This window comes from Amia ocellicauda, chromosome 7, assembly GCF_036373705.1.
Source record: "Amia ocellicauda isolate fAmiCal2 chromosome 7, fAmiCal2.hap1, whole genome shotgun sequence".
In the NCBI taxonomy this organism is placed as follows: domain Eukaryota; kingdom Metazoa; phylum Chordata; class Actinopteri; order Amiiformes; family Amiidae; genus Amia; species Amia ocellicauda.
The window spans coordinates 4,075,259-4,099,274 of NC_089856.1; the positions used below are offsets into that span (position 1 = coordinate 4,075,259).

Here is a 24,016-nt window from a genome sequence, read left to right on the forward strand (position 1 = left end):
TGGAGGGATCAGAGGGAGAAGGCGGGGGCTCTTACTGCTCAGAGATTGCTGGCTCAGGCGAGAAGGCGAGAAGTGCTCTCACACTACAGTCATTTTTGGGGGGTGGGGGAGAGAGAAAAGTGTGTCCCAGTCTGCAGAATTGGGCCCTGCATTGGGAGAAACGATTGTCATTTGCCCAGTACTGAAAGATATAAGGTTGCAATCGATTTGTTCTGGCTCAGACTGCAACACAATGGGAGTCTTTTATTATTTATTTATTTATTAACAGACACCCTTAACCTCATCTCTTTTCTTTTACAAATTAACTCAGTTAGGGTGTAAGTCAGTGCCCTGCGAACAGTACCTCAAAATCCAGCTACAGACAGATTGAGTTTGGCTACCAAAGACGGGCAGGGGGTCCAGCAACTGTCTGTAAAGGTCAAAGCAACTTCTGCAACTTGATCAAAGCTGAGGAAGAAATTGCAAAGGCAAAAGAAATATATGTAATTTTAAGAGGCTGGGAAGGCTCAGGTTAAAATAGAGACAGAGGAATTGACAAGATTGAAACACTGGGTTACTCCCTCTTGACATAACTTAATATTATTTTATTATTTATTTCTTAGCAGACGCCCTTGCTGGTCAACTTTGAAAATAATTTTTCTCCTTTTTTTCCTTTCTTTACAGTTAAAAGGAAACATCTGGTCTGGCCTTAAATAACCGCTTACTGTAGCAGCAGACGAAAAGGATCAAAAGTCAGGAGTGAGCAGCAACAGGCACTTCGGGTTTCAGCACTTTTTTGTCAAAAGGTCCTTCCTATATGTATAATACAAGAGCATTGTAGCAATGCTGGGAGGACGTTATCTAGTTAAAACCTTCAGGCCCAGACTGCAACTCACTGACTTGTCGGGACTGCACAGATCAGATTATACAGTATATCTGCAAACTCAGAGAGATAACAAATCAAACAACAGAGACACATTCTCCATGTATTTAACAACAGGACAAGGAAATGCTTTCTGACTGGAAGGCCCCACCTGCCCTATGCTATAGGTCAATATGACGAAAGCCTGAAAATTATCAGGGGAATATGGTCACAATTTCAGAACCATTTCAGGGCCGTTACAGACCCTCTCTCTAGCATTTTTGGTCACTTACCATTTATCAGAAGGGGGTGAGAGCTCTACATTTCACATGATGTAAGGAGATCCCACTCTGTTGCCACAGCTGATACCCATGAAGCCTCACAGAAGGCCTTCCTTGGGGCCAGGTTTCGATCTCTGCTCACAGCTGGCAGCCACAAGTGGAGTAAAGCCGACAAAGGCAGTGTTTTTTTTTTCTGATCTCACTGGAGTCGGATGCGTACCGAAGAGTATCCTGTTATTACATCAACCAAAGCTGAAAGTAGCCTGCCACACGATGCTGCCGCCCCCAACGGCCGAGGACTTGAAAGGCAGCCGGTCGCATCCAGGCTGCAAGTGGCGCTGGGCCCAAACCCTGGCATGACATCCTGAAGTGATAGCAGGCTGTTAACTAACTCGGGGAGGGGGTTCAATACCGCTATCAAATGACCTTCTCCGGCAAACATGAATAGTTTATGATGTCTCTGTTGTCACTTCCAGTAGGCTGCTCACTTTATCTCTGTCCGACACAGACCACACCAACCACTCCTCTTCCGTCCAGCTTTTTTATAAAAGGGGCAGGCTTGTCTTTCCTGTATCAACGTGGATATCCTCACAAAGGAGGCTGGAAAACAACATGGCGCAAAAAAAGAAAATTATACATTTCCTGGTATCATCTTGCCCTTCCCAAGACTCAACGTACCATGGACACTTCCTGTGTGAGATCTGAGAGACACACAGCCAGAGGACTAGGAGCACCCCCATGCCCTGCATGCCCCATTTTGATGTTTCAGTCCAGACACTGTGTGGTGTAGGTGAAAACACAGGGTAGGGTAATACTGTTATCTACAATTACAGATCATTGCGGTTGGCACAATCCTTTAAAAGCAAGGCTTACGCACTGTAGCAGGGCGTTCCCAACAAACTCTTGGGAGAGGAACAATTAGAGAGAGGGAGAAAAGGGGTAATGACAGAGGAAAGCTGCTACAATCTGCATGCTCAGGACATCCCAGTCAACCGACTGCTGAAATCGGAGCTGAATTCTCTCTCTCTCTCTCTCTCTCTCTCTCTCTCTCCCTTCCCTCCAAGGAAATGGTAGGCGGTTTAATTTCCTCTTGATCACAAAAGAAGAATTGTAGGACAACAGGCTCCTGCAGGCCGGCACATGACCGCACAGTGCCAGTAGAGAACACACACAGCAGCGTAAGCATCCTTCCCTACCTGGTTATTGGTTTACAAGGCAACCAAAACATATCTGAAGAAACAGACCCTTCCTGTGAGAATCAGAGCACTGGACTGATTTTTCTCATGGCTCTGACAAGCATTTGCCCACGATTGGACTTGTCCAGTGCAGAAATGCCACAGTGGGCAGCGACAGATTAGGGCAGTTCGTCTTTCGGACTGTAAACGAGCAAACCCAAGGGTTCTGTGCATACGATGATCATACCCCAGCCTTCCTTCCTGCCTTTGTTTGTAAATAAGTTAAATGTCTTGCATATTCACTGGGCCAATCTGGAAAATAATTTCACTTGGGAACAACAAGCCAAGAACAATAGCCTGTCGCATGGTCTCTGGAAGGGGCGTTACACCAGGAACTGCCCGCAGAAATGCTTGTGAAAAAAGGGTTTTTGGGTTAGGGTTAGGGTTGCCCTTTCACACAGTGCATTCTGCCTTTTTTGTTGTATTTTAGAACTGAATTTTAAATGCCAATGGAAAGCTATCCACTGTTATATTATTATTATATTATATAGTGGAGATTTTAATATTCCTACACTGGAAGATGTCAAAGGGCAAAAGTGCCCTATAGCCACCCCAAGAAAAACATGGTGGAAAAGCGCTTTAAAACTGAGTGATTTAAATAAAAACAGGTCAAAGGGAGAATGAAAGGTTTTTTTTTTAACTAATGAGTTAGTGATGAACAGAAAAATAACGTGCATCTGACAGTTGCAACCGCACACAGGGAAATACAACAAGATTTCAGTATAGTGTAATTTGCTCTTTCAATAATCACAGCAGCAAGCCTTGCAGCTGAGGTATGGGGGAGGCCAATGCCTTCATCGTGTGTCTCTGGAGACGTGACTGTGAGCTCCAGGCACGCTCCGACACATTCCACACCGTCCTGCGAGTCTGTCGAGGGCTGAGTAAGCTTCGTTCACCCAGCACTGAGCAGCACCATGCAATACCAAAATAAATCTCCTCCTCAGCGGCGCCCACTGCACTGTTAATGTATAATTCAACAAAACAAAAACAGATGCACTGCTAAATGCGACAAGCCAAGGCACTCCAGCCATTGTCAGCTGATAGCTACCAGTGCACAGCAGCCTTCCTAAAACTGAACTTTGCAACTGGATTGGCAAAGGGATCACTACTAGGAAACTAACTGGAATTTAAAGCGACCAGGAGGTAAATGAATAAAACAGACACACACTGTGTTGTTCAGTGTCTAAGGCTTGTGATACGTTTGCAGAGTTTTATGTAGCCTATCTGCTGTGAAGCGACTGTAGACAAACTGTATTTGGAATCCCTTGTATGCAGCAATAGCTTTAATTAGTCAATCTATGTTTAGACTGAGGCCTCCCTGTCGAGTTAAAAGGGCACAAAGCCACAAAGTGAGACATGCCCAGCCCAACTGATCTGTGCTCAGACTGATCTGTGGTCTGACATGCTTGAAGGGGGGTTCTTTGATGTTGGGGTTCATGTAAAGCATGCATTTCCTCCTGAAAACATAGAAACACTTACAATACAGGCCAGCTTGCCAGAACTAGAAGAAATGATACACACTGCCGTGACTTGCTTTAGAAAAGACAAAGTACTTATTGGGACTGTTGACATGTGCGTACGCCTACAGGGAGGGTAGGGTGGGTACATTATTATAAGTTGTACTTCTTGTACCTAAATGACACCTTTACAGTTATAACCATTATCATCAAAGTCAGTATTACCATAATAACAGTCTGGAACGACTGAGAATCCAAAAATGAGCACCAGCTGCTACAATTTGACATGGTTCTCCAGTGTGACTCTAGCATCTTAGCCACACACATCCTATTCTGCCGAGCTGTAATCTTGGGGAAGGACGGACACCCAGGACACATCTATCCACCATATGCTTTGGGAGATCGCAACAAAGACGCTGCCCTATGCCTTTGTATTAGCACTGACAGAATTAAGAACCCACACACATGTCGAGACCTATACGTTCGTACAGTATGCAAGAAAAATAAAAGCTGCTGTAGAAAATAAACATGTTATCTAACAACTAGAAGGCACAAAGAAAACACATGATTTTGTTCATAAACGCCAAGATCACCCCGATAATCATTTGGTCGCATGTCTGCTTAATGGGGAAGCCCTGCAAAGGATGATTCACACAAATGATTCACAACTGTAAGCACAGGGGTGGTGGGGGGACTTTACAAACACATGGTGTCTACAGATTGTCATTCTCTCGTCAAAGTTTCCGCTTCCTTCTCCTCGCCTGTGACCCAAAACTGGGTGCAGCAGCCAACCATGCACACTAATAATAAGGCAATGATGTGACCCATGACGCCTACAGTAATAACAATTTAAATGCAAAATTGGTTTGTTGTTGCTGTTGGTGGCGGGATCTCTGCTCCTGCTGTGGTCGGCAATGAGAGATCATTTGCAGCTGGTTTGTTATTAAAATACAGACGAGCAGTAAGTGATGCTGAGGCAGCCGTTCAAACAGGTTTGCATCCTCCCTAGGAACTGCTCACGGCCACACAGTGAGTAAGACATGGACGTTAAGACACAGGATATGACGACACGATCATTGTCAATGTCGTCATGTTTCACAACCGGCAGCGAACTGTGTGTTAATATATAACCTTATTAAAATACATGCATAATAACATATATACATACACCTATACCAGTTATAACTTTAAAGCCTCTTCCATTCTTATAAAAACAATACTAAGTTCATGCTGATTATCTTTTGACACAATACAGGCCACTGATTCAGTGATGGGACTGTGCTCGACACGCATGCTGCTGTAAAAACTTACAGCCTGCCCAAATGGACAAACAGCCAGTGTATTTCAGTGCTAAACACCATCATCTGCCCCAGCAAAACCACACTTTACTACTCAGAGGGGTGAAAACGGTTTACAAATATGTCACAAGGCATCAGGGCAGCTCCCCACCCATGTCCAGGCGCATTGTTTTCGTCGACTCTTATCCCACTGACACAACAGGGCTGAGCAGAAACAAAGTGCAGGTCTTACCATATTTTGAGTCGGGGTTTTTATCCTCCGCCTGCATGGTTGCTTTCAGTAGTTGAAAGGAGCAAATAAATGTGTTTTAATGTGAAACCCCTCCCCTCAGTATATTAACCCGGAGCACCGCACCCAAGCCGTCTTCAAGGAAAGCAGTCTGCGCTGAGCCTCCGGGCCACACGGTGTAAAGGAAGGCATGAGAAGACTGACCAATAGGAAGGAGGAAGGCCTTGATCGACGGGGCCTCCAGCCACTCGTGGCCAGAGGGTGGGCGGGACCTTCTCCTATCCGCTATTCTGCAGGAATGCGAGGTTTGCAGCCGCTCAGACGCGCAGCTGCGCTTGAGCTCCGCCGAGGGTTTAATTAGTTTATCACCCATGGGAAACGTCATTTAAGTGCGCACATGTTCAGATAAACACAGGGTGGACGCGGTTAGTGAAAAGTTGTCAAAGAAAATAAAAGGAAATAGGAGTTCCACAATTGTATTAGTATTAGTATTATTTATTAGCAGGCACCCTTATCCAGGGTGACTTACAAAATATAAGAGCATTGCAAAAGTGCAAGAATACAGTACATATACATAATACAGTAACAAGTTCAAAATTACACAAGTGCATAGGAACATATACAGTTAATACAAAATACAAGTCCTACATCATAGATAGCTAATACGTGCAGACAAGGTGTGCAGTCATAGATAAGAGGGAAGGGGAAGGGGGCAGAAATCACAAATAAACAAAACGAGTATTAGCAATGTAAAAGCAAGCAGTATGATGAACACGTTATATAAAGTGCAATTGTACAGGACAGCTGAGCCACACAGGCAAATACACTACATCTAAATTACAGGTACAGTCTGAACATTTTCGTGCACAATATCCAGATACGCAAATCAAATGTTATTTCAAACATAGACATGTTTAATATCTGTATATATATATATATATATATATTATCCAGGGCGTCTGCTAAGAAATATATAATATTTACACGTACTACTTAAAAAATTATTAAGCCAAACAACAAATTGAAAATTGAACTTCCTCTTACATTTACCCACACGACCAACTTATAAGAATGGAGAAGGAAACGGACACGTCATTTTTCTCATAATAAAATATTGCATGACTAGAGTCCTCTCCCAGGTATGTCTCAGACATACAAAGGTTGGGTGTGGTTCCTAAGAAGGAATAGGATTCCCTATAGAAAAATAGTATAGTTCCTTAAACACAACAATACATGCATACACATAGGTTCATTTAAAAAAATGCAAGATGTCTAAAACTATCCTTACTATTTTGAAATGAACCGTGTTGTTTAAACGTGCAATTTTAACTTAAACAAATGATTGATTTCCTCAACAGCTCCTCGTAGGTTACATCTCATCCATAATTAACGGTCGCTGGTGGTGACTGGCAGGCACTTTACACCCAACAACACTTGCGCAGTTACCGCTCATGTAACATAACCTGCCTGGGTGGGGATCCCAGTAAATGTGTTTGCAATACGGTCTGAAAACGACACGGGAGATGCATCCTGCTCCGCCCAAATGAAGAGAGCAATAATACTGCCATCGGTGACTACCATTGCCACTATTTCTGCCAGAGGTGTAAAAAGTAGTCTGCAGTCATACTTGAGTAAAAGTACAAATATTCTATCAAAAACTTACTCCAGTAAATAAAAAGTCTCCCATTCAAACAGTACTTGAGTAAAAGTATAAAAGTAGCGACTTTCAAGAGTACTCACCAAAAGTAAAAGTAAATTGTGATTGTAGTAATAAAGTGAATGTGCATGTGTTTGTGTGTGAGCCTTATGAAGAGGCACACGAGAGATTCATTTGATGTTTTCTTACCAACACACACACACACACACACATCGCAAAGAGTTGTATAATTGTATAATTTATGTTGTAAGTCGCCCTGGATAAGGGATAATAATAATAATAATAATAATAATAATAATAATAATAATAATAATAATAATAATAATAATAATAATAAAAAAAATAAACACTATAAAATATGTAGTGATCACATAATGTAATCTATTGCACTGTGGTACAGGAATTAGGTTTGAATCTCAAAACTCCCCAGGATGTTATTTAAATATTTAGTTATGGGTTAGTTTTATTCAGAAGATGTGTTGGTTTTGTGTAGGAATATTAGCACAAATAATGTGTTATTTCATGAACACTTTTAATATGTTAGTTTTACTCAACACTTTGGCTTATTAAAGCCAAACAAAATATTAATTTAACAAAATAAACTATGTAGTATTTGTTTAATGTAAACAGATAAACCTTCATATTAATTATAATATTGCAAACATGTAGCAGATGTCGTTGTCTTTAGTAATTTATTCAGTACACAACAAATTACAATCATAAACAATTTGTGCAGACATAGTACAGTACATAAAAATGCTATAATTGTAATGAATTGTACTTATTTACGCTAAAGATACTTTTCTGAAAATGAGTTATGTCAAATAATGGATAATACTCATAACTTTTTAAAGTTATATACAGCATATTTTGCATTTAAGTTAATATCTGTTAAACTTCTAAATATTGATATTTTAAATCTGTAAATAACGAATGAATAAATAAACAAATAACACTGTTCTACATCCAATGTTGGCAAGTATAACAGCCGCACATACAGACTCAGCGCAGTGTCTCTTGTGGTCAGTGATGGCGCTGCTGGCTGCTCTGCTCAGAGGACAGAGAGTCAGATGAGGCTCCATGCGCTTCAGCGGCTCTGCAGTCCCGTGTGGAGGACACGTCTAGTGCACAGCAGGCCTATGGACAGGCCGAAATTGAAGAAACATGATAATGTATCCGTTTCTATGTTTGATGAAATGATGAAGTATTATTTATACATCACTATATACATTACAGCCCCCCTGAGACACAAAACAGAAGCACATTGTAACACAGGGAGCTCCCACGTCGCGGCGGGGCGGGGCGGGGAATTGAACCCGGGTCTCCTGCGCCTCTCAACGGCCCGCCGCGCCACTGCTGCTGTTAGCGAGGCTTCAGTATTACATTATCGGCATAATGTACTTCAATATTATTTATTAATAGTGGGTATATAACTATTACTATACTACTACTATAAGCTGTCGTTCTAGAAAAATCGAATCGCCCACGTAACAATAGAACCCTTAAAAAAATCGTCTACACATTATATCCTGCTAAGGGAACACATAATCATCACAGTATAACACCAAGTCAATTCAACTTCAGGGATATCAATCTGTCCAGTTAGGAAGCCTAAGCGATTGTGAATCAATGTCACCTGTTTTGGTGCAAATGAAAGTGACAACAGGTGCACTGGAGAGGCAGCAGCAAGACAACCCTCAGAAAGAGAATGGTTTTGCATGTGGTGGCCACAGACAATTGCTCTCTCCTTATCCTTCCTGACTGATTCTTCTCTAGTTTTGCGTTTTGCTAGTGTCCTTGTCACTACTGGTAGCATGAGGCGGTACCTGCAGCCCATTCAGGTTGCACAGGTAGTCCAGCTCCTCCAGGATGGCACATCCATATGTACCGTCGCAAGAAGGTTTGCTGTGTCTCCCAGTACAGTCTCAAGAACATGGAGGAGACACCAAGAGACGGGCCATTACACGAGGAGAGCTGGACAGGGCCGTAGAAGGGCATCACCCCAGCAACAGGACCGGTATCTGCTCCTTTGTGTGAGGAGGAACAGGAGGAGCACTGCCAGAGCCCTAGAAAATGACCTCCAGTGGGCTACTGGTGTGCATGTTTCTGACCAAACTGTTTTTGGACCATTCATAACCGGCTGCACAAAAACGTTATGACAAAACAGCTACATGCACAATACCCATCGATCCACTGCAACACAAAACAGCTGCTAATGACCAGAATAACACGTCCCCATCCAATACAATGCATTTCCAATCGCATTTCTATTGCGTGAAGGCCAATCCAAATATGTTTTTCCCAAATGGTAAAATGTGTGTGACTGACGTATGAATGGTGCTATGGAGTTGCAGATGAAGCACAGAGCCGGTTTAATATTCATATTAATGACCTACTGGAAGACAGTAACAGTAACGGAGTCGTCTGTGGGAAATGTAGTGGAGTGAAAAGTACATTATTTTGTTCATAAATGTAGGGGAGTAAAAGTAAAAGTAGCCACACATTATAAATACTTAAGTAAAGTACAAATACTCGAAAAACGTACTTAAGTACAGGAAAGAAGTATTTGTATTTCGTTACTTTACACCCCTGGCCACTGACAGGCGACCTTGTTGTGAATCAGAAAAGACTGATAACACTTCTGCTTTGGCTACTGTTATGAAAGACAGAACTAGAATAGATAGGGATTGCGTCACACAGCCACACCCCTCCGCCTCGGCCAATGGGACACAGCCTGCCAGCCGACACCCACAGTGACGTCACTGGACGGCGGCTGCTTCCTCCACACCGACACGGCGAGGCAGCCATTATTAAAGAGGTAAAATCTGAAACAACGCCGGTTTAGAGACTCGCGTTAAAATTGATAGCTAAGTATTATAATGCAATATTATATTAATATTAATATTAATCTTCATCATCAGTCTGGGTTGCAACTTCTTGGATAACTTTTGGAATTGACTGTCGATGTCTTTAATATTAAAATGAGTAATTTGTGTTAAGAAAAGATCTCGAAAGAAAAATAAACAATATGGGTGTTAACTGTTTTGCCACACTCAATATGGCGACTTTGCGCTGTACCCCCTCCCCCCGGCATCCTCCGCGCATAGCTGTGACGTCAGCCACAGTGTGCTGGCTTGTCAAACTGCGAAAGCTTAAGACGCTGCACACAGGCGAGATTAGGTCAAATAACTGTAGTATTTCAGACCTGTCGACCCTGTATCAGGACGCCCAAATCCAAAGTAAGTACAGTTGCTTTGACTTAACTTTCAGACGCGTGGTTTTGAATGTTGCTGGTCAGGTTGTGCAGCCTGGGTCTGGTTAGAGCAGCCGAAAAGCCAGGACAGTAACTTTATATATGGACTTTGACCTACGAGACGGTGCTAATAACGTAGTTACTATACTAAAATGGTGCAGAATAGGATATACAGCAATGCGTCACATGCTTGTCATTTAAACCCAATTTGTTCTTCTCAGATGAAGGTGCCTCTTTAGTTAGATGATCTCTGTAATCATGCTAATGTGTTGCGTAACCTGCAGGTCCTCCAAAGCCACCGCTGTGAGTTGAACCTGTTCATTTACTGTACCTTTTCAAGTATTCCTTGAAATCAAATGCATACATAGGACGTTATTCTTATGCACCGAATGCAATACTTGTATTACAAAAAAAATATGATTTTACTTGTTGGGAGTGTGGGTACGGTGTAGGGGATTTAACAAAGCAGGAAATCTTTGGTCAACTTAGTTATTTAATTATTTTGTTGAGGCCAACTGATATATTGAGATCTAAAATGCTTTGAACAGTGAAATAATAAGACTGACAGGTTAGCTTCAGTCCAGTACCTTCAAACACTTCACTGACACTGATTCGATATAAACATGTATGGATTTTTTTAAGACAGTCATTCACATGATACTGAACATATTAAATCACTGTAGTACCGTTTTGTGTCACTATATCAGGCCTGGGGATAACGGTAGAGTTACAGCAGGGAAATATACAGTGGACACAGCAAGAGGGCAGTAATGCGTAAACTGACTCTAGTCACACTGAGGTGAGACAGATTGAAGGATTGTCAACATGCTTTATTAGGTCTATAATACCATGGGACTACTGCAAGAGCAGTAAACCAGTGGGGTAGTTGTCTGAAGTTTTTATTATCCTTGTGACTGTAACCTCATCCCCATGGCAGCCCGTGTCCAGTCATTAGTGTCCCCTCCAGGTGTCAGTCACTGCTCTGTATTGCATGCCTGCCTTGTTCGGGCTTTTGATTGCAGTTCTCTGTGTTGATGTGTTCCCAGGCTGACCCAGGATGGCCTTAAGATGCGCAGTTCACCGGCTGCTCGGCTCTCCCCAGCGGGGGGTGCTGCTCAGTGCCGTCCGAGCCCAGGGAACCGCTACGGCACAGAGCGGTAAGTCAGCCAGCCGGCCTGATCTGAAAGGAGTCTCCTAGCTGTGGTCACCTCTGACAGGGCAGTTTATTGTCCCTCCTACTGATCCCTGCCCTTGTTCTACCATTTAGTTTTATCTTTAAATTACAGTTTAGTGCCCAGACTCTGGATGGATCTCATTCCATTGGTGTTACCCCTTGTAATGGCTTGTAAAGGAGTAGATTGTATGTTATTTTGTTAAAACATTTAAGTCATCTTGAATAAAGGTGTCTGATATGTATTATTTATTAATAATGAAAATAATGCCCATAATCTTTAAGTATAATGCAAACTCATGCAAGATCTTTGAGCCCTTGCTTTCTCCTGACGAGCTTGTTTTGCATTTTACAGAGGCGGAGGTGAAGAAAGAGAAACCCAGCAAAAAAGGTGAAACTAAAAAATGTATTCATCCTCAAAACCTGACGCACGCAAAGCTCCAGATTAATCTGCACCACAGCACACTCTGGAGTCCGCAAGGGCTTGGCAACCAAAAAGCCTAGTGTGAGCCAATCAGGCTCGAGAGGTTTGAACCACTCGGGACTTTAAAGCAGGAGAGGAAGGTCCTGACCTGAGTTCAGATTTAACGAGCATCTATTTCAGGGAAGAGCTGCAGAAGTGGGGCTCAAACGTAATGCTGGAGCTCACATGTCCATAGGAGCTGAGTAGACGAGACCAGCTGTTTTGTATGCCTGGATTTTGGATGACTTCAGGATTTCAATCGGGATGTATTAATCACAATGGCATGCACACAGGGCCTAATTTTCCAGGTGGTAAGGGATAGGTTTATTAATGTAACTAACATCATTGTACATTTACACAAAACAGTTGCAAAATTTACAAAATTGTCTGTCTTAATCATGACCAGATCCTTTACCAGCTGTGGACAATCAGACCCTCAGAGTCACAGAAACTATGTATTATGATTGAGTGTGAAGGGGCTGGAATTGCCTGCAGGGGTATAATGACGGGGTGAGGTGACCGTGCCCTGTGTTTTGTGCCCAGCCAAGGTGCAGTTTGACTGGCGCGATGCCCTGGATCTGGAGGGCCTGCTGACCGAGGAGGAGACCATGATTAGAGACTCGTTCCGCACGTACTGCCAGGAGAAGCTCATGCCGCGCATCCTCATGGCCAACCGCAACGAAGGTGGGCGTTAGGCAGGAGCGGCACCGCAGGCTTGCGATCGGGTCAAGGGGGAGAAGTCGGCTGCTTTTCTGTGTGAGATTCAGTCGTGCCAAAAAGCTGGCGCTGTACGTCACGGGTGTTCCTGTAGGTATAAAAATGGGAGTGCCACCGAATGTGTGAGAAGTCACGCATTGGAAATAAAATCATAAATAAGAATAAAATCTATAAAAGTATATAAGTTGCAGACGGACTTCAAAAGGCTGGCGTGACTCAACATTTTACAGGAAATAGGTGTGCCTTATGGTGTTACATCAGTAAGCTACCTAACTACCTTAAAATCTTAAATCTCATATAGCAATAGAAAATGATCAGATCATTATTATTATTGTGAATTTATTCTCAAACATTAAAATCCTCAGTTAATACAGATGTGGCAATTCAGACTTCAAGCAATGCATATTATTATACATATTGTCGTATAATGTTATTAGGTCAGCTCTTCCATTTAGGCCCTAACAACAGTCCAAAGCCCAACTTTTCACTGTAACCACTGCACTGCATCAGTAGATCATCCGCTCCAATTGAAGGCCAAGAGCTTGAACCCCAACCCTAGGTATAACTTCATATCAAAGATATTAATTAACACCAGAATAATATTCAGAGTCTATTCTGAGCTGTGATACTGCACAGAGAGGAGAGACGTCCTACATAATTGCCAATGCTAGCTAATTGCCGGGGACTGGATGCCATATCTGTATTCTTGATTAAGAAAGCATGACGATATTGCATTACTCAAATGAAATAATAGTAGTGCAGTTGTCTTAGTTTGTTTAATTTTGCAGTGTTTAATCGGGAGATTCTGAACGAGATGGGGGAGCTCGGGGTGCTTGGCCCAACAATCAAAGGTAAAACCTCGCCGTGCCCTCAGTCCTGCCCCTTCTGCCCAAACCTTTGAGTATCCAGGCCTGGATAAGTAATGAGGATTGAGGAGTGGAGTCTCGGACACACTGTATATTGGAGTGGACCATATATAGTAAGAGCAGGACATATTTAGAGTTAGTTACTATTGAGATAGATTTACAATAACAAACTTGCAGCTTATTCATTTACATAAGTTTTGTGAAAGACACCCATACATCATTTTAATACAATCTTACATTTTGTATATATATATATTTTTTTTTTATTAGAACTGCTTCTTCACAATGTCAATATTTTACCCACTATGGAAAAATCGGGCCCTATATGTGTAAAGTGTCTTCGCCCCTGCGGTTAACGGCGCGTCTCTCTGCAGGTTACGGCTGCGCGGGCACCAGCTACGTGGCATACGGGCTGATCGCCAGGGAGGTGGAGCGGGTGGACAGTGCGTACCGCTCCGTCATGAGCGTCCAGTCCTCCCTGGTCATGCACCCCATCTACGCTTATGGATCGGAGGTGCAGAAGGAGAAATACCTGCCCAGGCTGGGTAAGCAGAGGAGTAGACTACGGGACCTCTGTACTGGGGGCTCTCGCAGGCCAGTCCTGGGGAGCCAGAGACTCGCGTGGATTTTAAGGGTCACTGCAGTCCTCGATTTGGTCTTGACCTGCGGGAGGTGGTCATGTGCTCAGACCAGTAAGAAGTGACACTTAGGCTGGGATAGAACGCATCTGAAGCACAATCCTTCAATGACTGGACTTTGGAAATCAGTCTCTTTGAGAACGTGATTTTTTTAATAGTGAGAAAAATGGGAATGCAGAAATATTCTTGCACAATGCTGTAGATATTACAGTGTTACAGGGAGAGAGGTTATTGGTGTGGGCAGTTTCTTATGTATGATCTGTCTCTGGTATGTAGATTGGGTGCTCAATACACCTTCCACCAGTCTGTAACTTAAAATTAAACTCACACACGTTCGTCTTGTGTTGATAATTCCCGTTGATCAGTGTGTGCGTGTGTTGCAGCCCGGGGAGACATTCTGGGCTGTTTTGGCCTGACGGAGCCCAACCACGGCAGTGACCCGGGCGGCATGGAGACCCGTGCTCGCTTCAATGCCTCCAGCCGCACCTTCACCCTCAATGGCACCAAGACCTGGTGAGACTCCCTGGGGCAAAACTGAATGGGACGTACACTGTTCTCGCGTTTTACCTCTTATGTGATGGCGTGTGTAGTTCTTTGTTGCGTTTCAAGAGATCAGAGCAGCAGGATGGCCAAGCTCCCTGTCAGAGCAGAGAGCTGGATACATCTTCGGCTTTGTGTGGTCGAACATAATTTGTGGTCTCTGGGTCCACTGCATAAAACCCTTTGAGCATTGAACACCATTTATTGATTAGTAATAATACATACAGCACCAACTTTTCCTTAACCTAAAGTATAGACTGCAATGTGTAACGCTCTTACGCTCCAGCTTATTGGGAAAGGACGGGGAGTCTTCAGGTGATTTTTAAGCCTTGTGGGGTGGTGTAACTGTGTCCCAGGATCACCAGCTCTCCCTTGGCGGATCTGTGTGTAGTGTGGGCCAAGTGTGAGGACGGGAAAGTGCGTGGCTTCCTGCTGGAGAGGGGCATGAAGGGGCTCTCCACGCCCAAGATCGAAGGCAAGTTCTCCCTGCGGGCGTCGGCCACGGGCATGATCGTGATGGACGACGTGGAGGTGCCCGAGGACAACCTGCTGCCCAATGCCAGCGGCCTGGGGGTGAGCGAGCCCTTGTCCTTGTTAAGAATGGGACTGTTGACATTTCAAAATATTCTAATCTAGGCTCTCCTTTGTGAGCCGAGAAGCCACTAACAGAATAGGATAAGAATCTAGACATACGCAGATACAGCATAGTACTGTATGAGGGTTTTCATTTGACGTACGTACTGTTGAAGTGGTTCAACATCAAAAACAGACTCGAAGCATGATTCATGAATAACAGAGGCACTTTAATATCAGCGTGACTTGGGTGTAGCTATGTTCATGTAGGCCTTACCTCTGATTGTGCCTCTCTGTCTGCTGACAGGGTCCGTTTGGCTGTCTGAACAACGCCCGCTATGGCATCTCCTGGGGGGCTCTGGGGGCGGCGGAGTTCTGCTTCCATGCTGCCCGCCAGTACACCCTGGATAGGTAATCCAAGTCTGCTGAGGAAGAAGACTGGTACTAGACTTACTGGATTGGTGATTTACAGCCAAGATACCAGTGACAGCCATTTACCTAGTGCACAACCTGTTATTTGCCGTAACCGGGCTGGAGCAGAGTGCCAAAGCTCCAGCTCTCCCAGCTCCAGCACTAATGTTACACAACCAACATCAGTGTTTGAGGCAAGATGTGCCATTCTTGACCATGTGTGTTAGAGAAACGGACAGCACCACCACTACGTAAGAGCTGTATCCATCCCTGGTTATACAAGAGCCTCCATTTTGTGAAACCCGATCAGGTCAAACCACAAAGCACGGGTACTTAGAATCGGTCTCCCAGAGTTGGGGCAGGATAATGACCATTCTTCTCTGACCACGTTTCTCCTAGAATCCAGTTCGGCGTGCCCCTGGCACGGAACCAGCTGATGCAGAAGAAGATGGCGGACATGCTGACGGAGATCACGCTGGGCCTGCAGTCCTGTGTGCAGCTGGGACGCCTCATGGACCAGCAGAAGTAAGACCCATAACCCAAAATGGTGTCAAAACACATGATTTTGCATTTAGCTTAGAAAGCATTTTTAAAAGTTATTTACTAAACTTTCAACACCATTTTATTTTAAACATTAAATGCCAGCTGTTAAACGCTCTCTGGGCACGGGGTTGGGGTTGGTGTTGGCTGGTGCTGTGCTGAGGTGGGCGGGAGGCTGACTGTGTTCTGGGTTGCAGGGCGGCTCCAGAGATGGTGTCCATGCTGAAGAGGAACAGCTGTGGGAAAGCCCTGGACATCGCCAGGCAGGCCCGGGACATGCTGGGAGGCAATGGCATCGCAGACGAGTACCACGTGATTCGACACGTCATGAACCTGGAGGCTGTAAACACTTACGAGGGTGAGGGAGGGATGCACACAGCCGGCCGGGAGGCACTAGGCAGTCACTGGGACACAGAGAGGGAGAGGAGAGGAGCAGGGAATAAGTCTCCCTCAGAGCTGAGTCCAAAACCTTGTGGAGTCACCCCCACTCCTGTTCTGGGCCCTTATTCACAGAAAGCACTGGCTAAATGTGACCTGTGCTTGTAAACTGCATGCCTAATCTTCCCCAAGGCAATTCCTGTAGCGAGGTGGAACTGGGTGTGTTTGCAGTACTGCACCACAAGATGGCAGCACAACCATAGCTGTTTAGATATGTAGCATAGTTGATGCCAAAGTCAACTCAGAGTTTTAAGACGATTTGCATCTCATGTTAATTTCAATAATTCAAATAAAATACAAATCGCAAACCAAGCAGAGGCATAAAACAGAAATGCATAATCTAAAACTGTCTTTGATATATAATGCTAATCTATCCAGATGCCCTCATATGCAGCATATAAAGGAGAAAAAGGGCAGAAACCTACATCGGAGACCAAGCACTAGAACACGATCAATAAAAGTTGGTCGCACACAGCCTTGTTCTTCAATGTCAATCGTGACCTTTTCTCTCGTGCTTTTCGTTCTTCGGCAGGGACCCACGACATCCACGCGCTGATCCTGGGCAGAGCGATCACAGGACTGCAGTCGTTCACGGTGGAGAAGTAGAGCGCCAGCCTTGTGGTGAAGTGCACCCCTCCATCTGTTCTTCATGTATCAAGGGACTTCTAGCGTGAATCGGCTTAATGGTTTGTTCTCAAGTTACTGATAATTTTTGGTCAATTTTTTCTTTTTGTGGAAAACTGAAAATCTAGGTTTGGACCTCAGCTCAACGGCAAGAAAATGAAAAAGTGGATCTCAGACTCTTCTCTAGAATTTAATTTGCCGACCTGATTGTCCCGATTAATCCTTCCTAGACTCGCAAGATCGGGCCCAGAGCGTGGCGTTCAGGGTTTCCAAAGTGAAGACTTGGTGAGAGGGAAGCAGTGGTTTTGGTTTTGACATCTGCTGACCGACGCCATTTCTGTTTGAAGTTGTTCTTTGTGCTATGAATGGTTATAACAATAAAAAAAGATAAAAGCAACACTTTAAGCATTAATAAACTGTCAGTCTTTGACAGGGAAACACTTTTGTATTGCTGTTCTATTTTGTAAATCACCCTGGATAAGGGCGTTGGCTAATAAATAATAATATGAACTAAGCTGTCAGTTTTCCATTTTTGTCCTGTTGGGACTAAACAGCATATTTTGGACACTCAAAGCTGCCTACTTTTTGCACTTTCAAAACTTGTCTTGCAGGTTTCCTATTGTACCAGTGACCTCACATGGTGTAGAAAACATTTGTGGTTAATTGTCTGAGGCGTTCCTGTCTGTTTTTTTCCACTCACGATGATTTAGTCAAATTGAGGTGTGGATCCTAACAGCCCTTCACAAGTAGTATTGTGAGTACTGATGGAATGCATTGGAATTACTTTCTCAAAGGAATTAGGGAGGAATCGTCAAAGCTTTTATTTCACAGTGTGATCATCTAGTTTTAAGGTGGGGAGCAATAAAACTAACTTCTAGTCCCGAAATCCATTCATTACAAGTTCTCTGAAAAGATGCGAGAACAGCTAACTAACTGCAAGGCCATTCCTACCTTCCCCTGCATGCAAGATTAATCTTTCCCACACCCTCCTTCACTCTAGCTTGAATTAATTAGTTCAGTTTAGGCTGCTAGGCTAAGAAATATCTTCAGCAAATAAGACTAGATCAAGTTCCCAGAGCCCTGGTCTTGCATAAGAGTAGGTCGAAGAAAAGCTTATTTGGTTTAGCTTATATACAATTTTGTTTACACAGGAACTTATTCCTATAATTTTGCCGTAACTTCACACCTTCAATCTAACCTTAGTACACCTGCACAGCATCACTATATATTCCTATAGAGGATGACAATTAGAAATATAAAAATATATACCACACCTGCCTTGAGTTCTCGGTAGTTCAGAACACAGCCCACTTCGCAGAGAGGCAGCCGGGCTCATCTGTAGAGATGTGGGAAGCAGTTATCCAATTATCCGCAGTGTGGGAGGGGGCTGCAATGACAATGGCTGAGGTGAGGAGGACTAAAAACTAAAAAACACCAGCAATGATGTGTGGTGATTAATCAGCACTTCCCTTGTGTGAGCGAGGGCAGGATTTCTTCACCTCACTACAATTAGTTTTTTTTAATTTCTTGGTCTGAATCGAACGCAGAACGTCAAATAACAGATATTTTCATTGCACTGCAGTATTAGGATAGCCTGCCCACCAAACATACAGGGAACATCAATGATATACTCTCAGGTGTGGGTATAATCTAATGATACAATCGATCATATACTCTCTCCAAATCATTTTCGTCTTCCCAGTAAACTGAATCTGAATGAGGTTGGTTGTCTTGTTCTGCTGTGACCTCGTTTCACGGTAGCAGCCACATCCCTGGAGTTCACAAGGCTGCTCGATAACTAGCTTTAAGATTACCAGTTGATCTTTTAAATCTGTTTTAACAAGGATGCCCGAGTTGCACTGCTGGAGGAATGAGTTGGTATGTCTGTAACAAGCAGGTATAGGTTTGCTTCATATACATCTAAGTATATGTCTATATAAACTAATTCAATGCCAAAGCCTACTCATCTGTCATGCAGACTGGGATTTCCAATGCAACTGGATGAATGCTGAATCTAGGTTTGTATAACAGGACATCAAGGCTTTGGACACAAGGAGAAAATCCATGAAAACGCTTAAGAAATGTCCATAATTCATGTCACACAACTTGGACCAAAAAATCAATTGCAGAAAAACAGGTGCTTCACTTAGATAACTTACCGTAAGAACGTAGGCTCGAGCGCTGAGGAAAACATCCAGTGACTCATGCAGGTACAAAAAAAAAAAGATATGACACTATTCTACTGTAACAGTGCATCGTGCTTTTATTAGCAGAGAAGAGTGGCACGTTCAAACATGTACATTTTGATCATCTGAAGCACAGCTGCTGGAGTGGAGCCCAACTCAACGACCGATTTAAAAATATTCAGATAAGAACTGTAACAAGCAGAACAACACATTTTCTACAGAAAACATTTGAATGCTGACAAATAAATCTTTATCTGTCCTGGTTTCAATTGTATACAAGACGATGAGTCACGCCAAGCTTCGTGGCTCAAACCGGGCTGTATCGAGACAGAGCGTGTCTTTGTATTTGTATGTGGATACCTTCGAGTTTTTCGGCTGGCACTGGGCCTAGAATGAGACGCGTCTTTTGTTCTCGCATCTTTTCAGAGAACTGAAGAGGCAATCATTCATCTATATATAAAATATAAATAAAAAAACAAAGTGAATTAAATCTGGGAGCAACAAACAGACAGATGAAATAATCTACTCACCAGAAGAGAAGAAAAAAAAATGAAATATGGAAAGTAGCCATCGTTTTAAAGAAAGGTTAAGCCGAAGGTTATTTGACAAATGAAAAAATGATGCCACACTGAACTCATAGGACAAACAGATCGGCCTTGTTGATATTCCTGCCACACTGCAGTTCCCAATTTGGCAATACAGAATATGCAACAGTAGCAGGAATGGACTTATTTATTTGTGTGCTCAGCCCCGTCTGTTTAGCATCACCTTTCGTAACGGGGGAATACAATAAATAAATAAACCTCCTGCTAACATGTTATTTTTATAATCTGCCTCCCTTGTTGAAAGGAAAACGAGCCACAGAGGTTTCACGAAATAATGTTTACAGAAGAGTGAGGGCTCGTTACGCCTAACTCAAAAGCTTGAATGTAACCTTGTAAGAACATAACAGAACTATGACCAAAAGAGAGTCGTACAGCATGTCTTCCTGTGCACATGGTCTTAAAAGGAAGAGAAATCGACTGGTCTGGATGTTTGCCTGCTCTGTAAGACCAGTGCTGACCCCTGTCTGGTCCCTTCCTGATGTCAGATTGGGCTTTTCTTCAGCTCTGGAGAAGGAGATTGGTTGTGCCCTCTCCCAAACACGTGCTGCTGTAATCGGCAGGCCCTGGGGAGCACGTCACAGCTCTGGCTGGTCATACAGGCCCTTGTTGATGGCCACCAGGGTCTGGCTGGCTCTCTGGAGGTCTGCATTCAACAGGCTGCACCTCTGTAAGACCTCTGACAGCTCCTGCAGCTTCTCTTCTATCAGCTTGCTGTTCTCCTCATACACTGCAAACATGTGCTCGTTCACCTGGCGACATAAGTCTTTCACCTGCAAGGACAAATACCATAATATAATCACCATCATACCACACACATACCCACAAATACGTTATAATTAATTGTGTTTATAGTTATTCTTCTATGGAAATATATATTTAAACTCATAAACATCAGAAAAAAGGATTCAATAGCTCCCTCCAAATTGTGCTTATGTTCAAAATCAAAAGGCATTAAAGGACAAACACTTCAGGTCCATAACACACACCTATAGATTAATTCCTAAGATATTGATTGATAAAAAGACTGACAGATCGATTCCTGTTCAAAATAAAAGGTGCATCAGTAATAAAACAATGTACAACTTGAAAAGTCTTTCTTAAAGCTCATTTTTAAATGCACGATAATCTTATGATAAAAAGGGTTTACAAAGATTACAAATATATACAGGACATTTTCATTTGTTCAGTGACGTAAATACCTTCGTCATAAGCTGGTCCTGGAAGCTGCTCATACAATCTTCACCCACTCTACGGTTCTCGTAGATCTTTTCGATCAGGTCCTGAGCTTTTTTCCCTATCTCTTCCATTCTCGAATCCACAGGAGAGACGTACATCGAGGGCTCATTAGGGGGCTGCTCCGCATCGCTGCTGGAGGCTTCAAAATCCGGTGGCTCGCTTTCAAACAGAAAACAAACGCGCACTTACAATTGGACAGCCAAGACTAATGCAGAGGCATATTGACAGACAGTGTGATGAAGGTCTGCTTGAATATATGATGAGATCAGGACGTCTAAGTGAACAAAAAGCATTTCTGACACACAGTCTTGATTCTGACAAACATCTTATTTTGAATGTGACAGAAATGCACACGACTGGGGAGAAGAAAACGCTACTGCCGTCGTCAAACTTCAAAGCATGCACCTTGCCCAGCCGGAGAAATATATATACATTTAATGCAATTTTGTCATGGGGAATAATTTAAATCAGGGTCTATTCCAGGATCAAATTCAATTCACTTCAAATTGGATTCAACAGAGGTCTTGGGAAAGGCTTAAGGATTAGCCTGCTGACCCTCCTAGCCCCAGCATACAAACTACTAATGGTGTCTTCATGGGCACGAATACATAAACTGCTTCTCACCTGGTCTGCTGCTTGAGACCCTCATCCATGCTTATAAATGTGGAACCCTCTGCAGGGGTGTGACTGTCTGTGCCAAATCCTTCATCCAATCCCTGAGTTTATTCATAAAAAAGAGGAGAAATCTTGTTTCCTATGTTAACATCAAGAACAGCTAACTAAGGAAACACTGGGGGGGTTAAATCTAAGATTGGTGGTGTGGATATTTCAGAAACGGGAAGAGAGAAAAAGGCATCCACTAAGCTGTTGTTTAGAAAGAAATACGGGCCTTAATACACGGGTTTGACCTTCTGCCAGACTTACTCTCGCTGTGGTCTTTCAGCCACTAAGCCGGGCCAGCTGTCTAAAAATAAAAATAAAAGTAACAAAGGCTACTGGGGAGGAGATAATAGGGGAGGTTCAACAATTGGCTGTCTTGATAACATAGCCAATTAGGTCAATCAGCTCCCAAAGAACAGAGGAAGAAAAGCATGTGTGTCAGGTTACCTAACCAACATAAAAAAACATAAATCGGTAATATAATTATGCTGTGTTTTTATAAACCTCTGTTCTGTCCTCTCGAGCCTATATAGAGGTAAAACTGCATCCTGTCTGGAGTACTTTGTGTGTTTTGTATTGTCCCCTGCTCTCAGAGGAGAATTAAAACAGGCCTCTGTTGGACTGAGTACCATGTGCCGGCCTAAATGAATAAGCAATAAGTGCATTTTCACAAGGACACAGAGTTAGAGTTAGATATGGTATTGAAGGAAGAGATTCACACAGATAGATTGCATTCGTTCAAATACATACTTGAAATATAATTAAATCAAGCAATCAAATTGTAGGTGTCAAAGTATTTCCCTAAGTAAGTTTATGATCAGACCTTATAAGTACCTGTGCTTTTGTTATTAGTTCTCTTCAAGTGTATCATACTTCTGCATCCAATTGAATGCATTTTGTATTCAATCAGCAGCAGCAGCATGAAGTATTGAAGTTTGTGTTATTTGTGCAACTGTACAATGTTTAACTTCTGTAATGAGTACATTTTTAAGTCATGGGCAAAGGTGTCGGACCAAAAGAAAAGAAAAACTAAAAAGACACACAAAACAAACATTTCTATGAATAAAACATTGAGACAAAAATCCCCTGTTCTTCAAATACCTGTCCTTGCGTTTGATCACTTTGTTTTGGGGTGCTGGGCGAGTCAGAGGCACTTTTCCCAAATAAAAACGTGTCCATTTCCCTCCCTGCTGGGCTGGGCCGTCACAGCTCTATGACGCGTGTTCCTCTCACCTCTGGATGACCTTTGACCTGTGAAAAATAAAATGTACACTTAAAATGAGTTATATTCATTTTGGACGTGCACTCTAATCGGCGGCCGAAGTCTCAATGTCACAGAAACAGTATATATCGGGTAAAGCCGACAGATCACTTTTTTCTTACAAGTGTCCGTAAACTATCACATTAAAACGCAGAATCAATCGGTAATGTTGTGTGTAGTGTATTTGACATACAGTGTACTGCACGGTATGGGGTCCACTGCATAAATGAATACATTCAAACGTTAATAAAAATGGCGACACATACGACTGCTTTGTAACAGTCTAACGTCACTGTTAGTTGGGAGTTTGTCGTATTCTTGTACCTAGAAACGCAGAAACCAGTATCCGAGCTGCTTCTTTGCTCTTCTAAGGTAATTTTCTAGGAACTTTCCATAAGAAAACAACAACATCCAATGTTTAAACAGAGTAAACAGTTATTTGCGTGCGCATGCGTGACGCACACACTGCGGCGGCCGCCATCTTTCTCGGTCACCTTGGCGACCAACTACTTCCGCGTTCTCGCGAGCTCCCAGGCAGCGCGCGCCGCGGGGTCAGGGGGGGGGCACACGTTTTGGGGGAAATGAAAGGGGAGAAAGAAAGGAGAATAAAGGGAAACACTGTTGAATGAACAACTGTTCCACATCTCTGTAGGGATGCCTTCATCCAGCAGTGGATTGATATGGTCTGATGATATATACTCTCACTTTTGTGTCCCTGAACAAAGGGGGGGTCAAAATCAAAAGTAACGGTCAGTATCTGCTGTGGCCACCAGCTGCATTGAGTCCTGCAGTGCATCTCCTCCTCATGGACTGACCCAGTTCTTGCTGTGAGATAT

General features: G+C 43.2%; 3 protein-coding genes across 4 annotated transcripts in view; 1 reads left to right on the forward strand and 2 right to left on the reverse strand.

Moving 5' to 3' along the window:
• The window catches only part of LOC136752577 (choline transporter-like protein 2), a 35,699-nt gene extending 30,195 nt beyond the window's left edge, over positions 1–5,504 (reverse strand). Inside the window, exon 1 of the mRNA XM_066708017.1 lies at positions 5,345–5,504. Coding sequence (XP_066564114.1) covers positions 5,345–5,381 — 37 coding nt within the window. The 5' untranslated portion in view covers positions 5,382–5,504. The remainder of the gene's footprint in view (positions 1–5,344) is intronic.
• Positions 5,505–10,094: 4,590 nt separating this feature from the next.
• Positions 10,095–17,742, forward strand: gcdhb (glutaryl-CoA dehydrogenase b). Of its 2 annotated transcripts, XM_066708021.1 has the most exons (12): positions 10,095–10,237; positions 11,298–11,408; positions 11,778–11,813; positions 12,429–12,569; positions 13,391–13,453; positions 13,843–14,013; positions 14,490–14,619; positions 15,003–15,219; positions 15,527–15,630; positions 16,030–16,155; positions 16,368–16,528; positions 17,141–17,742. In XM_066708021.1, exons 2-12 carry the CDS (start codon positions 11,309–11,311, stop codon positions 17,212–17,214), a joined length of 1,323 nt encoding a protein of 440 aa, XP_066564118.1. In that variant the 5' UTR covers positions 10,095–10,237; positions 11,298–11,308; the 3' UTR covers positions 17,215–17,742. The 2 variants fall into 2 exon arrangements, with proteins under 2 accessions (XP_066564118.1, XP_066564119.1); XM_066708022.1 differs by lacking the exons at positions 10,095–10,237; positions 11,298–11,408 and having other exon boundaries at positions 11,778–11,812; positions 12,427–12,569.
• A 1,727-nt stretch (positions 17,743–19,469) lies between these two features.
• Positions 19,470–23,643, reverse strand: syce2 (synaptonemal complex central element protein 2). Its single transcript, XM_066710381.1, has 5 exons — positions 23,505–23,643; positions 23,021–23,170; positions 21,884–21,975; positions 21,223–21,418; positions 19,470–20,793 (listed from the first exon to the last, which is right to left on the reverse strand). The coding sequence occupies exons 2-5, from the start codon at positions 23,096–23,098 to the stop codon at positions 20,599–20,601; spliced, it is 561 nt and encodes a 186-aa protein (XP_066566478.1). The 5' UTR covers positions 23,099–23,170; positions 23,505–23,643; the 3' UTR covers positions 19,470–20,598.
• Between the last annotated feature and the right edge of the window lie 373 nt (positions 23,644–24,016).